Raw genomic sequence first — 19,229 nt, 5'->3', positions numbered from 1 at the left:
CCAATCCTGTGGGGAGACATTGGGTTGCGACCTCATTTATGGGCTATCCTGATAGGAGGTTGCATCAGACACAGAGCAAGTAGAACCTAGCGGTGTCTACACTCTACCTATGCATCAAGAGGTGTATTGTGACGTGTCCATGTTTCCATTATATCTATAACGTTCTGTGTCATCTGGTCGTTTGCACTAAATATGTTTCCATATTTCCATAATATCTATGATCTGATATTATACAAAACGGCCGAGAGGTGTTCAAAGCCATTATTCAATAACAATAATGTCACAATTAAAATCACCTATTATGATATTCCCAAGTGGATTTGTTTATCAGGGCAGAAACCACAATTACAAAATAAATACTGGTTTCTTTTTAAAATGTTCACATTTATTGTTTAACCGTTGTATAAAAGCAATAATGCCCTCAAATCCGTAATTTATTGGCAATATTGTCACTTGGTAGGGGTTTGCCAGCACTCCACAGGGGCACTGTGCCTAACAACTCCCCCTATCCGGGACAGAATTGATGATAAATCGTGGCTTCTTGGGAATTATTGCTTAATTTTACATTGAGATTGGCCGAGAGGCATTCGAAGCACCTGTTATGGAGCACCTGTTATGGAGCACCTGTTACGAATCACCTGTTACGAATCACCTGTTACGAATCACCTGTTATGAATCACCTGTTACGAATCACCTGTTACGAATCACCTGTTATGACATTCATACGCCACAGTAGAATTTTTGATCACATGCCCTTAACAACATTTGTAGTTTTGGGAACTATTTGTCAGCGCTGGGCAGAAACCACCTTATACCACGGACTGATGAAAACACGCATTGTAATTGGCTGAGAGCTGTTCAAAGCTGTGATTTAATAACAATGTCACGGTTAAATAACCTTTTATGATATTTCATAAAAACAATAATGCCTGAGAAGTGTCTGAGAAGCTAACGGCTAAAGTAATCTCCATTTATGGAAAAAAAACAACCCAAAGAAAATGACATAGTAGATAGTTCTGAAACCATTTTGACCTTAATGTTTTTACACACGTTTTTCTGCCAGTGGCAATGCAGGCAAAGACTTGATGAGACTTGGTGATAAGAGTTTGACTGTTCTGTCGTATCACCGGTTTCACATGAAAAAACAACAACAAAAGATTCTTGATTTACATTTTTAAGTTTGATCTCCTCAGCGCGTTGCCTGAATATCTTGGGGTGGAAATAGAATAAGGTTTAATACACACTGCAGGATATGAACATCAAACTCCACAGCAGGTAAACAACAACAAAACAACACTATACTTGCAAATCGTATTATCACACAGAAGTTGTATACAAACGTACCAGCTGTAGCCACGCGTTCGTCATTAAGACCTGGTTCTTCTCATCCTGCAGGGGGGAGGAGAGAAGCAAAGAGGGGAAATTGCTTCAGTACACAGTTGCGGTGTCTTAAACTGATTTCTGTTCGTGGAGCAAGTCTCCCCAGGGGGGAGGTAAATGTGAGATAAAACTTAACTGGCTGTTAAATATAACACTGACTGAATGACCAAAATGAGAGGACTGGTGACATATGAAGTCCTAATGATATTTGTTGATTCGATCATAAACATTATTATATGGGTTCTACATGACACAGAGAGAGAGAGAGAGAGAGAGAGAGAGAGAGAGACAGAGAGAAAAAAAAGAAAAGTGAGATGAAATGTGGAAAAGTGAGAGAAAGTGAAAGAGATGTTGAGGGAGAGGGAGAGGAAAGTGAGGCAAGAGAGGGAAAATTAGACCGGAAACACATTCGGAGAGAGGGAGACGGAGACAGAGAGAGACAGAGGAAGAGAGTGTTTGCTTGTCTTGAAAAATTCTACATGACACAGGGACGTGTTAAGATACACATTGCGCACCAATACATATCGTGACTATCCAAATGTGTTGTTTTGCCTTCGCCTGCACAAACATTCTGGAACCTGGCTGTCAACAACGATCGCGGGAGATAACTGCATCTTCCCAGCCTCGGTCTCTTGCATCTTCTTCCGAGTATTTCTGAGCTGGGAAATTGAAAAATGTATTATGCGGCCGACTTTTTTCTCCCCGCTGCTAATGCTGTAATATCAAACCAGTTCACATTTTCTATTACTCCTTATGTATCGTCAAGCAGATATAGATAAAGTTAAATACGGCAGTGGAATTGAATCGTAAAGCCTATCAGGAGAGAGTGAAAATTATTCCACTCTGGAGATAGTCTAAACTATTTAACTGTGAAGTAAAATAAAACAAAATTACTTTCTGCGAAGAGACAGTTGTGCAGCTCTGGCTCCGAATCTAAAACTTAAACATGGATGGCTGAACAGCTGAAGGGGACCTCATCCTCTCGCTTTAAAATGGACGGCGGCCATTTTGGCATACACCCCAAACAGAAACATTTGGTCATTTGTTTCTTGACGGCCTTCCAGGAACGATGATGAGAGGAGAGAGTTAAAGCTGGAAAGAGGGAGGGACACACCTAATGCACACCGCTGTTCTGTTCTACATGAGTACATCAACCTGAATCAAATTACGGACTTCGAGAGAAATTGTTGTTTTTACTTTCCTCTTGCATATGAGCCATCAAGTTTGGGTCAGTGAACATACTGAACTAAGCTAAGAGGGCAGAATGTAACCAGGCCCCAACCCTACATTACAAGACCCCAAGAGGGTAATAAGATGTAAATTGACCGTGGAAAAATAAAAATGTAAATCTGTGGAAAAATAAACTAGATGACAATCGTCCATGCACTGAAAAAACAAAATGTGTAAACAATGTTGCACACTACAGATACAACTGACCTCTCAAACATGTATTCATGCATTCTTTCTTGGTGATTGATCAGACATTTTTAACGACATACGTGTTCATATTCAGAATGTCAAAACACCCATCGCTCTGACAACTTGCATTTGATATGACAATGGTAGCAAACAGTAGCCTTTTCACACTACTGACTGGAATCAACCTGAGCTGTACAGTGCTGGCCTGGTTACACATCCACCATTAGTTGTTCTAACAGCTGGGAAAGACGATACAAAGAACCCAATCTCGTACAGCACTGTACAGTTCAGCTCAGCCCTGTAATGTGTGAAAAGCCCAACTTCATTCCATCCCTTTCAATTGGGCGATATTGAATTCTCCAACCACATGACACACAATCGCATCGAGTCCCCCAGTAGCATTGATCCACTCCATGCTAGCCATGACTTTAATTAAAAAGTGGTCATAGACGGTAGATGATTTATAAGGTTCACTATGACGGTAGTGGTGTTCTCATCACATACTCCTGGCCTGAAGCAATATCTCCTGTGTTTTATATTCTGTCCAGGGCTATGTATTATTTAATCACATGCTTTTACTGTGTCTCATTATTTCATTTGCTTTCTCCTTTATTGATGTGACTCCCTCCCACCCAATGTCATGTTTCATGCTACCTTGTCTTGTTCATTTTTTACACACTGTCTTTCTCACTTTCAGTTTCTCTCTCTCTCTCTGTCCCCTAATCTCTGCCTTTTCTTGTTCACTTTTTACATCCTGTCTTTTTCACTTTCAGTCTCTCTCTCTCTCTCTCTCTCTACCTTTCTCTCCCCTTATCTCTCTCTCCCCTAATCTCTCGCTCTCTGCCTCTCCGCCTCCTCCTCCCTCCTCCTCCACCCCAATCTCCCTTCATGCCGCTGCTTGCCATGTAAGTCCATTATCAACCGCCGCATTCGCAAACACCCTCCCCTCTCGCCCCCTCACTGTCCAATCTTATCTTTCCCTCACTCAAAGAGCCTCTTTTCTCAAGCAGTCACTTTGAAATGAGACCATCCAGATTGTACTTAGCAAGACAATGCCAAGCTTTCTGTTTCAAGGGCTCGTGTGCCTGGGGTGTCTATCTGTTAGTTATCTGATCTTGGATTGAAGCGATGTTTTTGTTCTCAATGTTTTTTTTTTTCTGTTATGTTCTTTGTGGTGGGTGAAATAAAGCTTTTGAACCTCAAAGGGCAGTATTTATCCTGTCTGTCACCCAATGGGATCCCTCTAATATACGCATCAAACAGGTCTGATTGGGTGGTGGAAGTGATTGACAGCCCTTTATAGACAATAAAAGAGGTACTTTGCTGTGAGTGAAAGGAATGAATACAGTTGTAATCTATTGTAATCTATTATCAATGCGTTGTCAGCATCCACTTCCACTCAAATTCCATACAAATAACATATTTTACCAGGGAAATCCAGGAATTAATATGCCAGCCAGTTGGGGATACCAGGGCCCAGTATTTCAAAACTTTTAATCAGGATCAGAATGATTCTTTTTTTGCTATCCAGGCCTGCCTGCCTGCCTGCCTGCCTGCCTGCTTGCCTGCCTGCCTGCCTGCCTGCCTGCCTGCCTGCCTGCCTCCCTATCTGCCCTCCTTCCTGCCTGCCTTCCCGCTTACCTGCCTGCCCTCCGGCCCGCCTGCCTGCTTACCTGCCTGCCTGTCTGCCCTCCTGCCCGCCTAGCCAGTCCCTGGTGGTGATGGAGCCAGACGGAGAGGTGTCTGACCTGCCCTAGTTCCCCTGGTTAGTTATGGTGGCCAGATGGAGCCCTGGGTTGTGGTGAGGCTAGGTCATACATAATACACAAACACCCAGTCACTGGGAATAAAGAGGGCAAAACAAACACATAACTTATGTATTTGGTCATATATAATGAAGAACAGGAAAAACTCTGAGCCCTTGGGGCAAAGTCCTTTTCAATTCATGAAGTGTTTTGAAAGACCAATTCAATTCCAAATCTTTTTACTTTAAATTTACAGAAGATAAAGTTGAGTTGCTGACTAATGGAACATACAGTAAACCCTACAATGTTTTGTATGTATATTGAAAGGTCATTGTAAGTGAATGCCTCTTTTTACAATTACAGAACTGGAATTCAATTCACTCCTGGAATTGATGGGATTCAAAAGGAATTCACCCCAACCGGGGTTTGTAGATGTAGCCACAAGCAAGCACTGAATCTACATAGCACCAATATTGGGCTGCGTGTCAATACTCTGCAGTGGCTCCTCTCCCTGAAAGATGTGGACTAGTTAAAGCAGAATTCGACTGCGCCTCCAGTGTGTGGCTTTCACTTATCCTGTTTGCTCAGATCAAAACAACATGGAGGAGAGGAGGAATGAAAGCCTCCATGGAGAACTGAGATGCGTCTGTGGTTGACAGAGAGAGGAGTCTTCAGGGCTATTTTAGCACCCCATCTGTCTACACTTCAGAAGCATCCCTCTGTCCTATTTCAGTCTCAGATGATTACCTGAGACTTATCAGCCTGAGGATCTCCAATATGCCCCTGCGTCTTCCACCCCCCCCCATCCCCTATTCTGACCAAATTCTACACACACACACACACACACACACACACAAACACACACACACACAGACACACACACACACACACACACACACACACACACAGACACACACACACACACACATACACACATACACACACACACACACAGGAGGGTTAGCAGTAGTGGAGCGCAGCAGCTGGCTTCGAGGCGCGGCCTGTGAACTGATTGAGAGGAATTCATGCGTTCACAGTTTCACAGCTTCCCAGCCGTAGCCTATGGGCCCTCTGCCATCTGGGGCCAGGGCCAGAGCCAGGGAGCCCAGGTTTGAGCCGGAAGAAAGCGGCCATGTTTTTGTATGCGGTGGAAATTGGGCTCGTACAGAACCGGTCATCCATAGGCCCTAGTTATAACTGGGGCACAGAGTTTTTCCAGTCTAGTGGCTACATCAAGAAAAATCCCTGGCCCTACAGTAGTCATTCAATTGAATTGGCATAACAGTTTAACATCTGACATTTTTTAAAGCTTGATAAGTCATAATTGTGTGGTCTGAGAACAAAGCCTAAAGCCATTTGGAGCATCTAATGAATTTGAGATGTTTTTACATCAACCACAAACGAGCAGCAACCCATAACCTTATGAAATGTCACCATTTCTGTTTAATTCATACTAATTATTTCCAGCACCTCACCAGTGTCTACATATGTGAAAACGCAGATTTTCTATGTTCTGTAGTCAAAAAGATAAGAGAAAATGGTCCTAAGGAAATCTTTTTAATAGGAGTGTCAGCTAATGTCCTATAGGACGAAGGGGCTTGTCTCTGGGTCAACTAGCCACTGTGACATACAGTACTTGTTCTGCCCCTCATACATGCATGTATGTTTGCACTTTTGTTATTTAGAGACATCTGCTGGCCATTTGTGGTATTGCTCTTCTTCTTTGGTACCCTTCAGGAAGTAGGAATTCAATTCTTAATGGCTTATTATTCAGCTCAGTAACATGCACTACTATCTGCTGCCATCCTTATTGTTTATGCCTGCGTAAGCATTGCCTGTGAGAACAATAACATTCTTAAACTTCCCATCATGCATTATAAGATATATTTTGTGTAGATGAGTTGAGTTGGTGTAAATCTTAGCGTCCCATGTATGCTGTGTACATAACGTGTGTAGCAGCTAGACTCACTAGCTTTCTGAGTGACTTCATGTTCAAACAAATTCCTATTTTGAACATTGTTTGTATGTGAAGTAGTATTCATGCAAGAAAGGCATGTGTATTGCTATTCCCTATGCATTTACCTCATGTCTGTGAGTCTTCAATTAAACACTGGAGCGAGAAGGCGTTTTCCTGTCTCATGTCGTCTGGGAGTGGCGTTTGGCTGGATGTCTAATTTTGTGTAAAGCCCCTTCTGCACAAACCCATGTTCTGTCCTGGTCAGAGTGCATTGTGGGGGATGAATAAAACACTGGAACCATATGTGGTATGCATCCTTAATGCTTGTAACACCATGCAGTTAGTTATCATGAGAGATCACACACACACACACACACACACACACACACACACACACACAGGCAGGCTTTGACAGATTAAGCACCTCGTGCTAAGACCTGCGACTACGGGCGTCAGTGTTTGTTCTCTATGGTCAGGGTCGGGCTTAGGGGGTAGAGATGGTGTGAAATCACAAGAATACCACCAAAGACTGATGCAACTCTGCAGCTGCAACTCTGGGTGTGTGTGTGTGTGTGTGTGTGGTCCAGAGAAGACACCACAAGACAGCTGTTCTGACTGAGGGTTTTCCAGGAAACTCAAACTGCGATTGTTGTAAAAGAGAGAGAGAGAGAGAGAGAGAGAGAGAGAGAGAGAGAGAAAGAACGAGGGAGAGAAGAGTGAAGAAAGTGTCAAATAAACGGCTGATGATAGCACAAGAAAGAGAAGTGCCATGTGAAGGAAAGATAGAGGTCGAGAGAGTGAGAGGGAGGAAATAAAAAATAAAAAACAGGTATGGAATGCGGTGGGGGGGTGCGGAGGGGCAGGGGGCGGGGGGTATGGAGGGGGCACAGCACACTCCAAGATTGCATTTTCTTGTTGAAAGAGAGTCAAGCCCTTTGGAGAGATTAAATTAAAGGGAGAGAGGGGTTGGGGATTTCTGAGAAGATTAATATTACTACAGAGAGTGGCTCTGAATAATAACACTCTCATCGACTGATTGAGTAAAGAATAATATTAACATAAAAAAAAACACAGAAATGACTTTGGTATTACCTCAAAAACATGATATAAATATTAGGTAGATGATGACCTTCTTCCTTGTCCCTCGGCCAAACCGACTACTGTACAGTAGTACAATACCAACAGCGCACGCGCACGCGCACACACGCACACACACACACACTCACCACGTCTATGATCTGCAGTAGCGTGAGGCCCAGTTCCACCAGTATAGGTGCCGAGTCATTGTGTACTGGCCTCTCCAGCTTGGTATAGTTGACCATTAGGTCATGGTACAACTTCCTCTGATGCTGCCCTGCAAGACAACCTGAGAGAGAGACAGAGGAGGAGAGAGAGAGTTTGTGAGTCTCAACAAGCCTTCATTGCACAATTTCTGATACACACAGTAAGCTTGTAAAAAAAAAATATATATATATGTAATAAAACGAAACAAGAAGTTGAACATTGATAGGAGCTCCTCTTTCACCCTGGCTCATCCACAACATGAAGCTCCCCTTCCATTACTGAGCACAGCCCACAATGGTAGCCTCCGATTACTAAAAGTATATACATACATTCCGCCGTAGACTGAAGACCCATCTCTTCAGGCTACATTTTAACTGTCCCTCCTAAAGACCTCTTCATCCCCACTACCCCCCTGTGTAAGTTTCTCTCCTGTAAATGAATAAAAAAAAAAATGAATAAATAAATCTTCCTTTCTTCTAGCATTGTGACTGCCAATAGCCCCTGGTCCTAGCATAGATTATTTTTTTCTCATGCTGACTGATGGATAGATGATTCACTTACTTAGCCAAATGTATTTGTTCTAAGCCGCTTTGCATAAAGGCGTCTGCTAAATGGCATAAATGTAAATGTATACTGCATACTAACCATACTACATACTGTTTAGGCCATCCTGTTTATGCAGTAAGCGACACATTTCAACATACTACTTCGCATTCATTCTGAGAGTTTGTCATCTGTAACTCAACCATGAATTGTGAGTAAAAAAATGGAAAGGACTTCCTGACTAGTGTGCAGTGAAATCATACTACATGGAGAGGCAAATCTAGTATGACATCCTGGCATTTTATATATACTACATTTCTGTAAATTGAATGGACTGTAAAACTTTCTAATCTTGCATACTGAAAACGGCTACTAAATTGGTCACAGTAGGAGCATTCAGACACGGCTATTGTCGAGAGAGAGAGAAAGAAAGGCAACATTTTGATTTTGAAAACAGGTGCACAAAAGTAATGATAACGAATGGTTTGCATGTACAAAGATGCTACAGTGTGTTTAAATTCTCAAGATGATTGTGAAATAATGATTTAATCATTTGGCATAATGGCGTTTTCAATTATACTCAACAATACAAACGCATTGAGAATCCACCCTAAGGAAATAGAGATCAAAACACAATATGCTGAAAACCCATTATGAATATCATATTAACATTGTGAAAAGTAATTATGTAGATTGGGGTCTCTTAGTTTCTGATGTTGTACTCATTAACTTTGGATTCATTGAGTGGTTTACACAATACAATGAGGCATCTCTAATATAATAAGGCTATTTAGCATGAATAAATATTCAAATGTAACTGCTGGTGCAACGGAACGGCAAAACCAGTCAAGCGCAACGGTAATAATTCTCTCTCTCTTTTTCATGTGTGCGCACGCACACGCACACACGCACACACACACACACACACACACACACACACCGAGAGCCAGATACATGACAGATGCCACTCACTAACGGATGTTCACAGTTGATCTGGGCTCTTTTTAAACTCATTAGCGTTTGCCAACAAAGTGTGTGAGTGATTCTAACAGGGTTCATGCCAGTCACCATCAAACACTGATCACAGTCCAATGACAGTAACATCTGTGGTTTCTTTATATGGAATTAGAACATATGCTAGCATACACATTCACACACACACACACACACACACACACACACACGTTAACACACGCGCGCACACACACACACCATATGTGATACAGCTGCCTAGACTGATCCACTTTGAAATGGACTGTCGCAGGAATGACACATCTGTCATTCATTTCATTTTATCCTCTCCTGCCTTCTCTTTTATTCCCCGTCATCAGTGATCCTTCGTTCTGCGGTGGTAATGAGCGTGTTGGTGACACATCCAATCCAATGTGGCTTTCAAAGGTGTCAGCCCGAAGAAAGCTAATTTCACCATTTGGGGGATCACTTTGACATTAGAATGAAAGTTTATGACACCCGAGTTCTCTGAGAAAAGTTTTGATGTTGAAATATCTCTGCAATGCTTCTATTTCCCCGCAAAAAGGGATCCATGTAAAATGTCAAAATGATATACCACAGAGGGGCATGTCAACAACGTGTTTTGAGTAGCATTTGTCTGAATATGAGCTCATAAAACAATGGTTCTCAGTGCACAGGTACGAGATGACTAGACTCGAGGAAACAGGTGCTCCTCAACAACGTCTTCTTGTTTCTCCATTTCCATTCATCAGCACAGATCTAACAAAACAGGACAGGTCAAAGGCAGATCTCCAACCCCAGTGTCGGCCATATTGCTCGACTCCATCCTGTATTTTCAGGTCTGTTGCCTTTCAAGAAAAGGAGACGAGGAGAAAAAGCCACTTCAGACTATCGAGATGCACCCGATAGTGACTGAGCAAGCGATCCCATTCCTCAACAGCTCAGCCACAACCCCAAGAAGGTCTGGTCTCTTGTAGCCAAATAAACAACCTCCAAAATTAGAATGTTGTCTCAACACTCTAGAGCAATTACTAAGAGGCCGCGGAGACAAGAGCATGCATAATGACTACAATAAATGGGCGGCTAATTAGCTAACGAGCCAAAAATAAACAAAAGGCCTCCTGGTGCTGCCGCGCGCCGAGGCCCTTGGCCCGGCATCACGACATGAAATCTGCATAATGGTGTTGATTGACAGGCAGTCGCACTGTCAGTGTAAAGAGTTCAGGATGCTGAGGGTCGGGCAGGGCTGGACTGACCCCAGTGAAGTGTTGAGTTCATTAGGGTGGGCCGTTCCTGAGGACTTGCTGGCATTTGGCCAACATGTTCTTATAGGATTAATTTAGCAGGAAGTAGCAGTCGCTCTAATTCCGGGTGATTTATGGGAGGGGGGGGGGGCGAGGGGGTCGACTAGGGGGGAGACATGGGCCGGGGAGGGGGAGACATGGGCCGGGGAGGGGGAGACATGGGCCGGGGAGGGGGAGACATGGGCCAGGGAGGGGGGAGACATGGGCCAGGGAGGGTCTGACGATGACAGATGGAAAGATAAAGAGAGAGAGCTAAACCAACACAAAACATCAACAGCTTTACCCACACTTTCCCATAATGCCTTTCCTTTTTCTAAAAGTAAACTCCTTCCTACCCCACTGCTCTGCTTTTTAATGCGTTTCTCCTCAACGGCCCACAAAGACAGGTGCCAGGCTTATGAAGCTTAACCCCCCCCATGCCCCATGTGTTCTAACAAACTGCTATGTCTGCGAAGTTCAAGCTGGGGCTAAAAACGCAGAGCATTTCACCGTCCCGATGGGGGAGGAAGACATTTAAAAGCCTCTTTTGACAGGGCTATTAACAGGTACAGCCGTAGCCTAGCATTCATTAGCATTCATGACTTATTCAAGTGCATCTGTCCCCCTGCCACCGTGCTTTTAGTAGACTACGGGTCCATCTGCACAGGCTTGAACACGAACAGTAGGCTATAGATTTATCAAATGTCCAATTTAAACACTCGTGTTTAGGATTTGGTCGACAATCCTTTGCATGCAACAACTGCTTGAACTCAGCAACCCGTTGACCCCAACAGACGCTGGATACATTCTCTGGTGATGCTCTCTCAGGTCTGTACTGTGGCCAGCTTCAGTTGTTGTTTGCTTTGAGGACATTTTGCCTTAAGTCTCCTCTTCAGCAAATGAAACGCACGTTCAGTATCATTTAAATCTGGAAATTGACTTGGCCAGTGAACAACTTTCCACTTTTTGGCCCTGAAAATCAATTTGGGGTACGCTGAAATAAGGGGACTATGTATAAAAAGTGTTGTAACTTCTGAATAGTGAAACCAATAAGTATGTATGTATCTATGTATGTAGGTAGGTATGTATGTATGTATGATAAGGTGTTCTGTAGCAATAATGTCATTGCTATGTATTTTTGCCTACTACATAGATAACACATTATACCCATACACAAGAGAGTCAGTTAGTTCTGTGAAGACAAACTTTAAATATCCCCAATATGGAAATTCAAGCGTACAAATGTGTTTCCACACAAGGTCAAATGGCCTATGATCTGAACCAAATGAGGACAAAAAAACAACAACTCACTCTAACGTTTGATGATAACATCTTATAGTACAAGATGTCCAATCATTTTATGTATTTGCTCTTCTACTGACCAGGCCTTTTGTGAGGGACATGTCATACTGCTACTGATAATGAACTGATTAATGATTCTGAATCGCCTTTCACTAGTTCTCAAAGCACTTTATATGGAAGCTAACTCACGGCATCCAATTACAATAGAGATCACGGTTCAGGGGACAAAGTAAAAGATACTGTAAAAATACTGGCTTGAAGATTCCTTCCCCATGAAATTTGCAGTAAAAAAGCAGTTCATTCGGATTGTAACAGACATATGTTTAAATCCAGACAGATTGATTTTGATAGGAATGTCATCTAATCATCATGAATCAGCTAATGTCATCTGTTTGAAAGTATTTGGCATTATGTACTTAAGTGATGAAAATCCCTGTTTAAAAACCAGGTCATATAGACTTTAAAGCTGGATTAGTGGCTGGATAGTATCCTACAAGCTGGACCTAGTTTGGACTGTGAATGAAAACATTTGAACCCCCCTCCTTCTCCTCCTCTCCTATCTTCTTCTCCTCCCTTCTTCATCCTCCCTCTCCTTTCCCTCCTACTCCTCCTCTTCCTCCTCCTTCTTCTTGTCTACTTTCTACCCCTCATCTCCTCAAGCCTCTTCCCTCCTCTTGCTCTTTCCCCTGGCTTTAGACTAGACATGTTAATCCCATGTCAAGCAAACGCAGGGAAAACAGCACAGATTTACTGATCTGCAAATCACATGAATGTGATTCCCAAGTTATATATAATAATAATATATATGCCATTTAGCTCACGCTTTTATCCAAAGCGACTTACATTGCAGTGAGTGGATACATTTCAATATATATGGTCCCAGCGGGAAACATACCCACAACCTAAGCGTTGTTAACACCATGCTCTACCAACTGAGCCACAGAGGACCACAGGTTGAAAGTTCAACCTTTATACTGATTCGTCCACATGCTTCAGAGACTAACCAAGTCAGTCCAGTATAAAAGCCTACTCCGGGTTAAGGTTAGGGTTAATGGTTGCATCCATCGAAAGAGCAGTCTGGAATCCGGTTAGACTTGAACAGTGACGTCACCCGACAACTTTTGGAGAAAAGACAAATCACGGTCAGAGACCAACGTAGCCAAGGGACAGCAATTGAGACCAACAAATGGTTCCTATATATCTCTTTCATTTCATTAGCTCCCCGTCATATTTTCACTTTAACATCCACGAGGGGCCCACGAGTGAAACGTCTTAGATCAATAGAATTCAGTTGAGTACTAAAATAAAACAGTTCCTTTTATGGCAGAAGCCATTGTTGTAATGCAGGAGCAGCCTGCGCTGTTTATGCTGGTTACGCTCCTGAATGCACTGCTGCCTTCAAGGCAATTTCAAAAAGGGAAATGTTACAGTGTCAACGATCCTCTATTATTTTGTGTTTGCTTGATGTTCCTATTTTGACATTCACAGACAATGATACTCAGGTAGAGGAAAACATCTGTTTGGGGATACATTCTCATCACAACATGTATTCTCAGTGCAATCACTAAAAAAAAAACTATTCTTTACATAAACCATCATGAAGTGCAGACAGGCAAAATCAAATACACCTTTTCTGTTCATTCATCAGACATAGCCTAATGTTTTGGTTTTCGCTGGGCACACACTGACATATTGAATGATAATATTGAACACCATTAGAAATAATGACGTTCATTCTTCTCTGGCTCTACGCAAATACAAGAAAACGGTCCAAGTATCTAACTCATGAATAAGAGAGCCCCCCCCTAGCCCCCCCCCCGCTTCAATGTTTGTGCTATGTGTAGCTATGTTGATGTGGAGTTGTGTTTGTGTTGTGTAACCTATTGTGGGATTACATTTACATTTACATTTTAGACATTCAGCAGTCGCCTTTATCCAAAGCGACTTACAACAAGTAACATCAAGTACATCATCTATACATGAGTCATCATAAGAAAAACAAATCTATGCTAGGACCAGAGGCCATTGGCAGTCACAATGCTATGCACTATGGAATGAAGAGGTCTTTTGGAGGGGCAGTCAAGATGTAGCCTGAAGAGATGGGTCTTTAGTCTACAGTGGAAGATAGGGAGTGACTCTGCAGTCCTGACAGCAGTGGGAAGCTCGTACCACCAGCGGGGCACCAGGACAGTGAAAAGCCGTGACCAAATAGCGTGGCTGCTGCATCCATATGTAGGAGGCGGTGCCAGGCGGGATTATTATGGATTATTGTTGCCTACACTGGCTATGCTCCTCTAATTGCCCCCTGGGGATTAATAAAGTAATACTGAATTGAAATGAACTGAATTGAATGCTTGCAGATCTGTGTGGATCAGATTGGTTAGGAAAGGGATAGGGGTAAGCAATATGCATGTGAATGGTGATGGCTTCACCCACTATAACCATTGATTAGACCAAGGATGTAGTTCCTTGATTACACCCATCACTTCCTTCAGATCTGCAAACTCCTAAGCAGGAGGGTATTAGGGAAGGAACTTGGAGTTGTTCTGGGGACAGGCAACAGTGTAATATCACTCTGCTGTTGCCTATGTCAACCAGCTTTTATAAACACACTTCCCTTAACACCCAAACTTGCAGTCGGACTGTTTGTCATATCTAATATCCCTGACCGTAAACATGCTGCTGAAAGCCGACATTAAATCTCCCGGCCAGATGTTAATCTGAGCTTTTCTCACCAAATGGACTCCATCACGGAGACGTTAGAGGTCAGAGGTTAAACCCAAACAGCTTGTCAGTGATGGAAAAACAACAACCGAGTGTTTGAGGACGCCAGAGCGCGGAGCCTGGAAACCGACGAGGGACGACTGTACATTATTTAATTCATCTAATACGTACAGTAGTTGTACAGTAGTTGTACAGTCACAATTTAGAATTCAGTCATTGAACAGACACTCACTTTTACAAATGACTTGCAATCATAAACACTTCTGCGCTAAAATAAACATACACTTCTCACCATCCAGACCTTGGCTCAACTCTGTAAAACACATTCCTTTGGAGAGAGAGTTGGACAAGCAATCAGGTTTTAGAAATAAATAGTATCGAACAACACAGTAGAAAGGCTACATTGCAATATTCAACATTGGCCACTGCCAAAACATATCCAAGGACAAGGTGATTCTATTGGCTGGTTCAAACACAACTGACAAGTCAACCTAAACTTCTAAACAACTGGCGCAAGTGTTACCTTTCCATGAAGGCCACTGTAGAACATAGAAAATGTCCACATCGACACAACTTCACAGGAGGTGTATCAGAATATCAATTATTGATATTGATTGAATATCACTATCAAATCTGTATTCCAGTAAGAAACCGATAACAGAAAACCCACAAGAAAAGCCGATTAGATATTGATTTGTTTCTGGCACTCTTTCGGAGGACCAAGTTCCAAATATGAACCAAAAACAACATTGAAGTGGGGTCACAAATATGTACACTTCATGGCAATCCCTACAGTATCTGTGCTTGAGCCAATCTAACACCAACACATGGCAGAGTTGACCAGAAATTAGACATTTCCCTAATGTTATGGATCTGCAGAGTGGTGACCTCTCCACATCCATAAAATGAGGTGAATGTCATGATTTGGATGTGAGCCACATCTGAGCATAACATGACCCCAGGGAATACCCAAATCAATGCATAGCACCTATAAATTTGAATGAACTATCCCGTTCAATGGCCTGCCCAGGAAATGTCCAGTGGAAAGTTAGCACCCCAGGCATGACCTTGAAAGGGGATGAATATCCATCTAAAAACATCCCCCCCCTCCTCAATATAAAACCCCCAATGGAAACGGACGCCTTACTGCCGACTGTGCGCGTGATGTATTGAGTCTAGTTCAAAAGGCCAACGTCAAGCATAGCATACTAACAGAGTGGATCTGTCAGTTCAGTTCGTTGTCCTGCACGGTCTACATGCAGAGAATCCTAAGTCAGGGTGATAGACGGTGGGTTGCCTTGTCCAATGTGGCAGTGTGATTGTCCATGTCACTGGCTCTGGTGTCACAGCATTCACACAAAATGATTCTCAAAAAACTACACGTTTCATAACAAACTACACATCTGTGTAGTGTGTGTGTGTGTGTGTGTGTGTGATTACTATGATACCGGGGAGGATTTATGTCAGGTTTAAGTAGAATGAATGACTACACCTGGTCCTCATGCAATGAGATGATAATTAAACAGCTTGGTCTACATGTGGGCTTTCTAATGATTTGCTTCAAACTAGAGGCTTTCCCTAGAAACCTGCCAGTGCACCAGGTATGATAGTGGAGAAGAATAACATGTATACATAAATCACATTTATATTCTGAATGCATCAAAAGGAGTTAGCCTACGCAGGCACAACCACGGGGGTGAATAAACGTATTAGCCCAACAACAACAAAAAGCTTAAACCTCTCATGGTTCCAACCATAATTTAGTTGTATTGTCACGAATTTCTCAATCCCGTATTCCCAGATTACCGGGCAAAGTATAAGGGGATACCGCTCGGTATATATGGCTTTTAGCGCGTGCCCATGCATCAACGCCCGAGCTCCTTCATATACGGGCCAGATGTTGCAGAGGTATTAAAGAGGTCAGTGAACAGGAGGGCACGCACATACCCACACACACTCCCCGTACGCGCGCACACGCGCACCCGCCCGCACGCACACGCGCACGCACGCACACATAGTAGATCTTTTGCTATGTATCATTCCAACAACGATTTCTTTTCGACAGCAGTAACAACTGCTCATACTGATACAGTTACAGGACAGTACACAACGCAGCTGACTTTCACACTTCCAAATGTGTCTACATTCGGGATTAATTGGCTGGGGATTATTTCAATTAAGCAGTAACACACTACTGCTGCGTTCAAACCAGGATACAGCACACCCTCTCGTGTATCATATGCTACTGCCTGCGAGCGTATTGCTCTACGCAGTCGGCAAGTCCACTCGTTGTTCCAAAAACGAGATACCCTTAAAAGTTGGACGTCCAACAAATCCAATCCAATGACTATTGAACATTTACTATATTCTTTCAACCAGTTTTTTGTATCCCATTATGCGCTGTCAGATGTTTTATTTCTCCAAGCGTAAAGACAACTGTGCATGACCCACCTTTGAAACAGAACGCAGTCCACAGGTAAATCGAGATAAATCCATATCCAACACACTTTAGATGCTGCATCGTCCCTAAAGAATCCTTCAGTTGGCAGAGATCAAACTTCGTTTTGAGAAGGATGCACCGACTATCCTCTTTTGTCAGAGGCTGGATCGATCTCTCTCTCTCTCTTTCTCTCTCTCTCTCTCTCTCTCTTTCTCTCTCCTCCCCCCCTCCCCCCCCCCCACACACAGACAAACACACTCTCACAATATACTGTTAGAGAGCGTTATAAGTGCAGATATTCAACCGCGTCTCACTCTTTCTCATTGTCAACTTACAAACTGAACTATTTCTACATGTCTCTCAGTCTCTAGTTTTCGTTCGTTATAGATATCCACAGCTCAGTCAACTCAAATTGTCTCCGATCACTCCGTTCGACTGCGTAAATGTTGGATCAAGGTCACGTACGCACTAGTTTCTTATTATTATCAGATGACAAACACCTGTCCCGTCCGGAGGGCTCTATATTGAACAGTTGCGCCACTGAAGGGATCAATTTTCAACCATGAAGCGTCTCTAGCAACCACTAGAGTTCCAAAGTAGCGAAGAAAATGAAACCATTGATTTTAGCGCTACTTTAGCTCAAAAGCGAAAAGGTTCAGTTAATCATTCAGTCATATAGGACACAATGATGGAGGGTTGCTCTAGGTAGGACTAGACTATTTGATGGGCAGCGCTGCTGAGACCGCAGTCCCCCTCCCACCCATGTAACTTTGCTTAGTGTTAAGAAACTACACCCACCACTTTCATAAATGAGAAATGCCCAGCCACACCATTGGTCGCCATCCAGAGAGGGCAGTACCCCCAAAATACCCCACCCTTCTATATCCAGCGCACCCTAACCAGAGAGGACAATACCCCCACCACACCCTACCTTTGTGCACCCAGCGCACCCCAACCAAAGAGGGAGTACCCCCCCACCACCACCATTTTCCTCAAGTGACTGAGGAGATTTAAAACAAAACAAAACAAAACAAAACAAAAAAAACTCCCACCCCCATGTGTCCAGTTAATTTAGTTTCGATTACAATCCCACTCCAAAAATAATTCTTAGGGTTTCTCTCATGCTCCCTCCGTGTATTTGACAGTCACTGACATCCACATAATGTCGGAGGTCCTGTGAGTAGCGGGAGCAGCGAACCCTGCGCCCCGGGCTATCTGTTCGCTCGCTCTTCCAGCTGACGCGCAGATCAGAGTGTTCTAGAACGGAGAAATGATGCTATCTAATGAGACCGATTTGTAGAGCTGTGAACCGGCTGGGGGCATGGTTATGGCAGAACTTGGTTGGGGGGGGGAACATTACACGGCTGATACTCCTCAGCGATCCATTCTAGTTCTCCCTGGCCTTAGTGCTGCTTTTGACACAATTGATACCATCTTAATTGACCGTCTTAGAAATTGTGTGGGAATTACAGACACTGCGCTAAATTGGTTTACATGTTATCTCTCATATAGGCAGTTCCCTGCTGGTTTGGGTTGGGTTTCTGCAAGTCGCTTTGGATAAAGGCGTCTGTTAAATGTCAAAAATGTCAAAAAGGTTTTCTCCCTGACAGTGTGGAGTGTCTCAGGGTTAACATTTAGGCCCCATTTTGTTCTCTCTATATACTTCATATTATTGGTAAACATGATATATATTTTCATTGCTATGCGGATGACACCCAGCTTTATTTGCTTTTACAATCCAGTCACTCATACAGCTTAGCCATCCTTAAAGATTGTCTTGCAGACATTAAGTGTTGGGTGTCTCAAAATGTTCTCCAACTAAACAAAAAACAGTAGTTTTATTTGGCCCTCCTAACTGTAATAATCTTAATAATCTTGGTTGTCTGACTACTAATGTCAAACCTGTTGCGGGAAACCTAGAGGTTATTTTTGACCTGTTATGAACAGGTCAAAATAGTTGTTCAGTCATGCCTTTATGAGTTGAGAACTATTTCCAAAATAATAATATTATTAGTCCTTTGCAGATCTGGAGAAAGTCATCCATGCTTTTATTAACCTCATGGTAATTGTTTCGATTTCAAATCCAAACTTGTACACACGTTTTACACATGGTCCAACTTTAAAACAAGGTGATTTGGGATGATAATACATTTCAAGGAATAAAGTACAATTTCGCAATT

The 19,229-nt window shown here is 42.9% G+C and overlaps 1 protein-coding gene across 1 annotated transcript in view; it reads right to left on the bottom strand.

The window, feature by feature from the left end:
• Nucleotides 1–17,177, bottom strand: part of LOC310820972 (neuronal acetylcholine receptor subunit alpha-7-like) — a gene marked incomplete at its 3' end in the record, with an annotated part of 34,024 nt that extends 16,847 nt beyond the window's left edge. Inside the window, exons 1-3 of the mRNA XM_083692816.1 lie at nt 17,061–17,177; nt 7,728–7,867; nt 1,345–1,389 (exon numbers count right to left, since the gene is read on the bottom strand). Coding sequence (XP_083548942.1) covers nt 1,345–1,389; nt 7,728–7,867; nt 17,061–17,130 — 255 coding nt within the window. The 5' untranslated portion in view covers nt 17,131–17,177. The remainder of the gene's footprint in view (nt 1–1,344; nt 1,390–7,727; nt 7,868–17,060) is intronic.
• Nucleotides 17,178–19,229: the final 2,052 nt, after the last annotated feature.

The sequence above is a fragment of the Argentina silus genome (genome assembly GCF_951799395.1).
Source record: "Argentina silus genome assembly, chromosome: 21".
Taxonomy (NCBI): Eukaryota; Metazoa; Chordata; class Actinopteri; order Argentiniformes; family Argentinidae; genus Argentina; species Argentina silus.
This window is presented reverse-complemented; position numbering and strand designations above follow the sequence as displayed.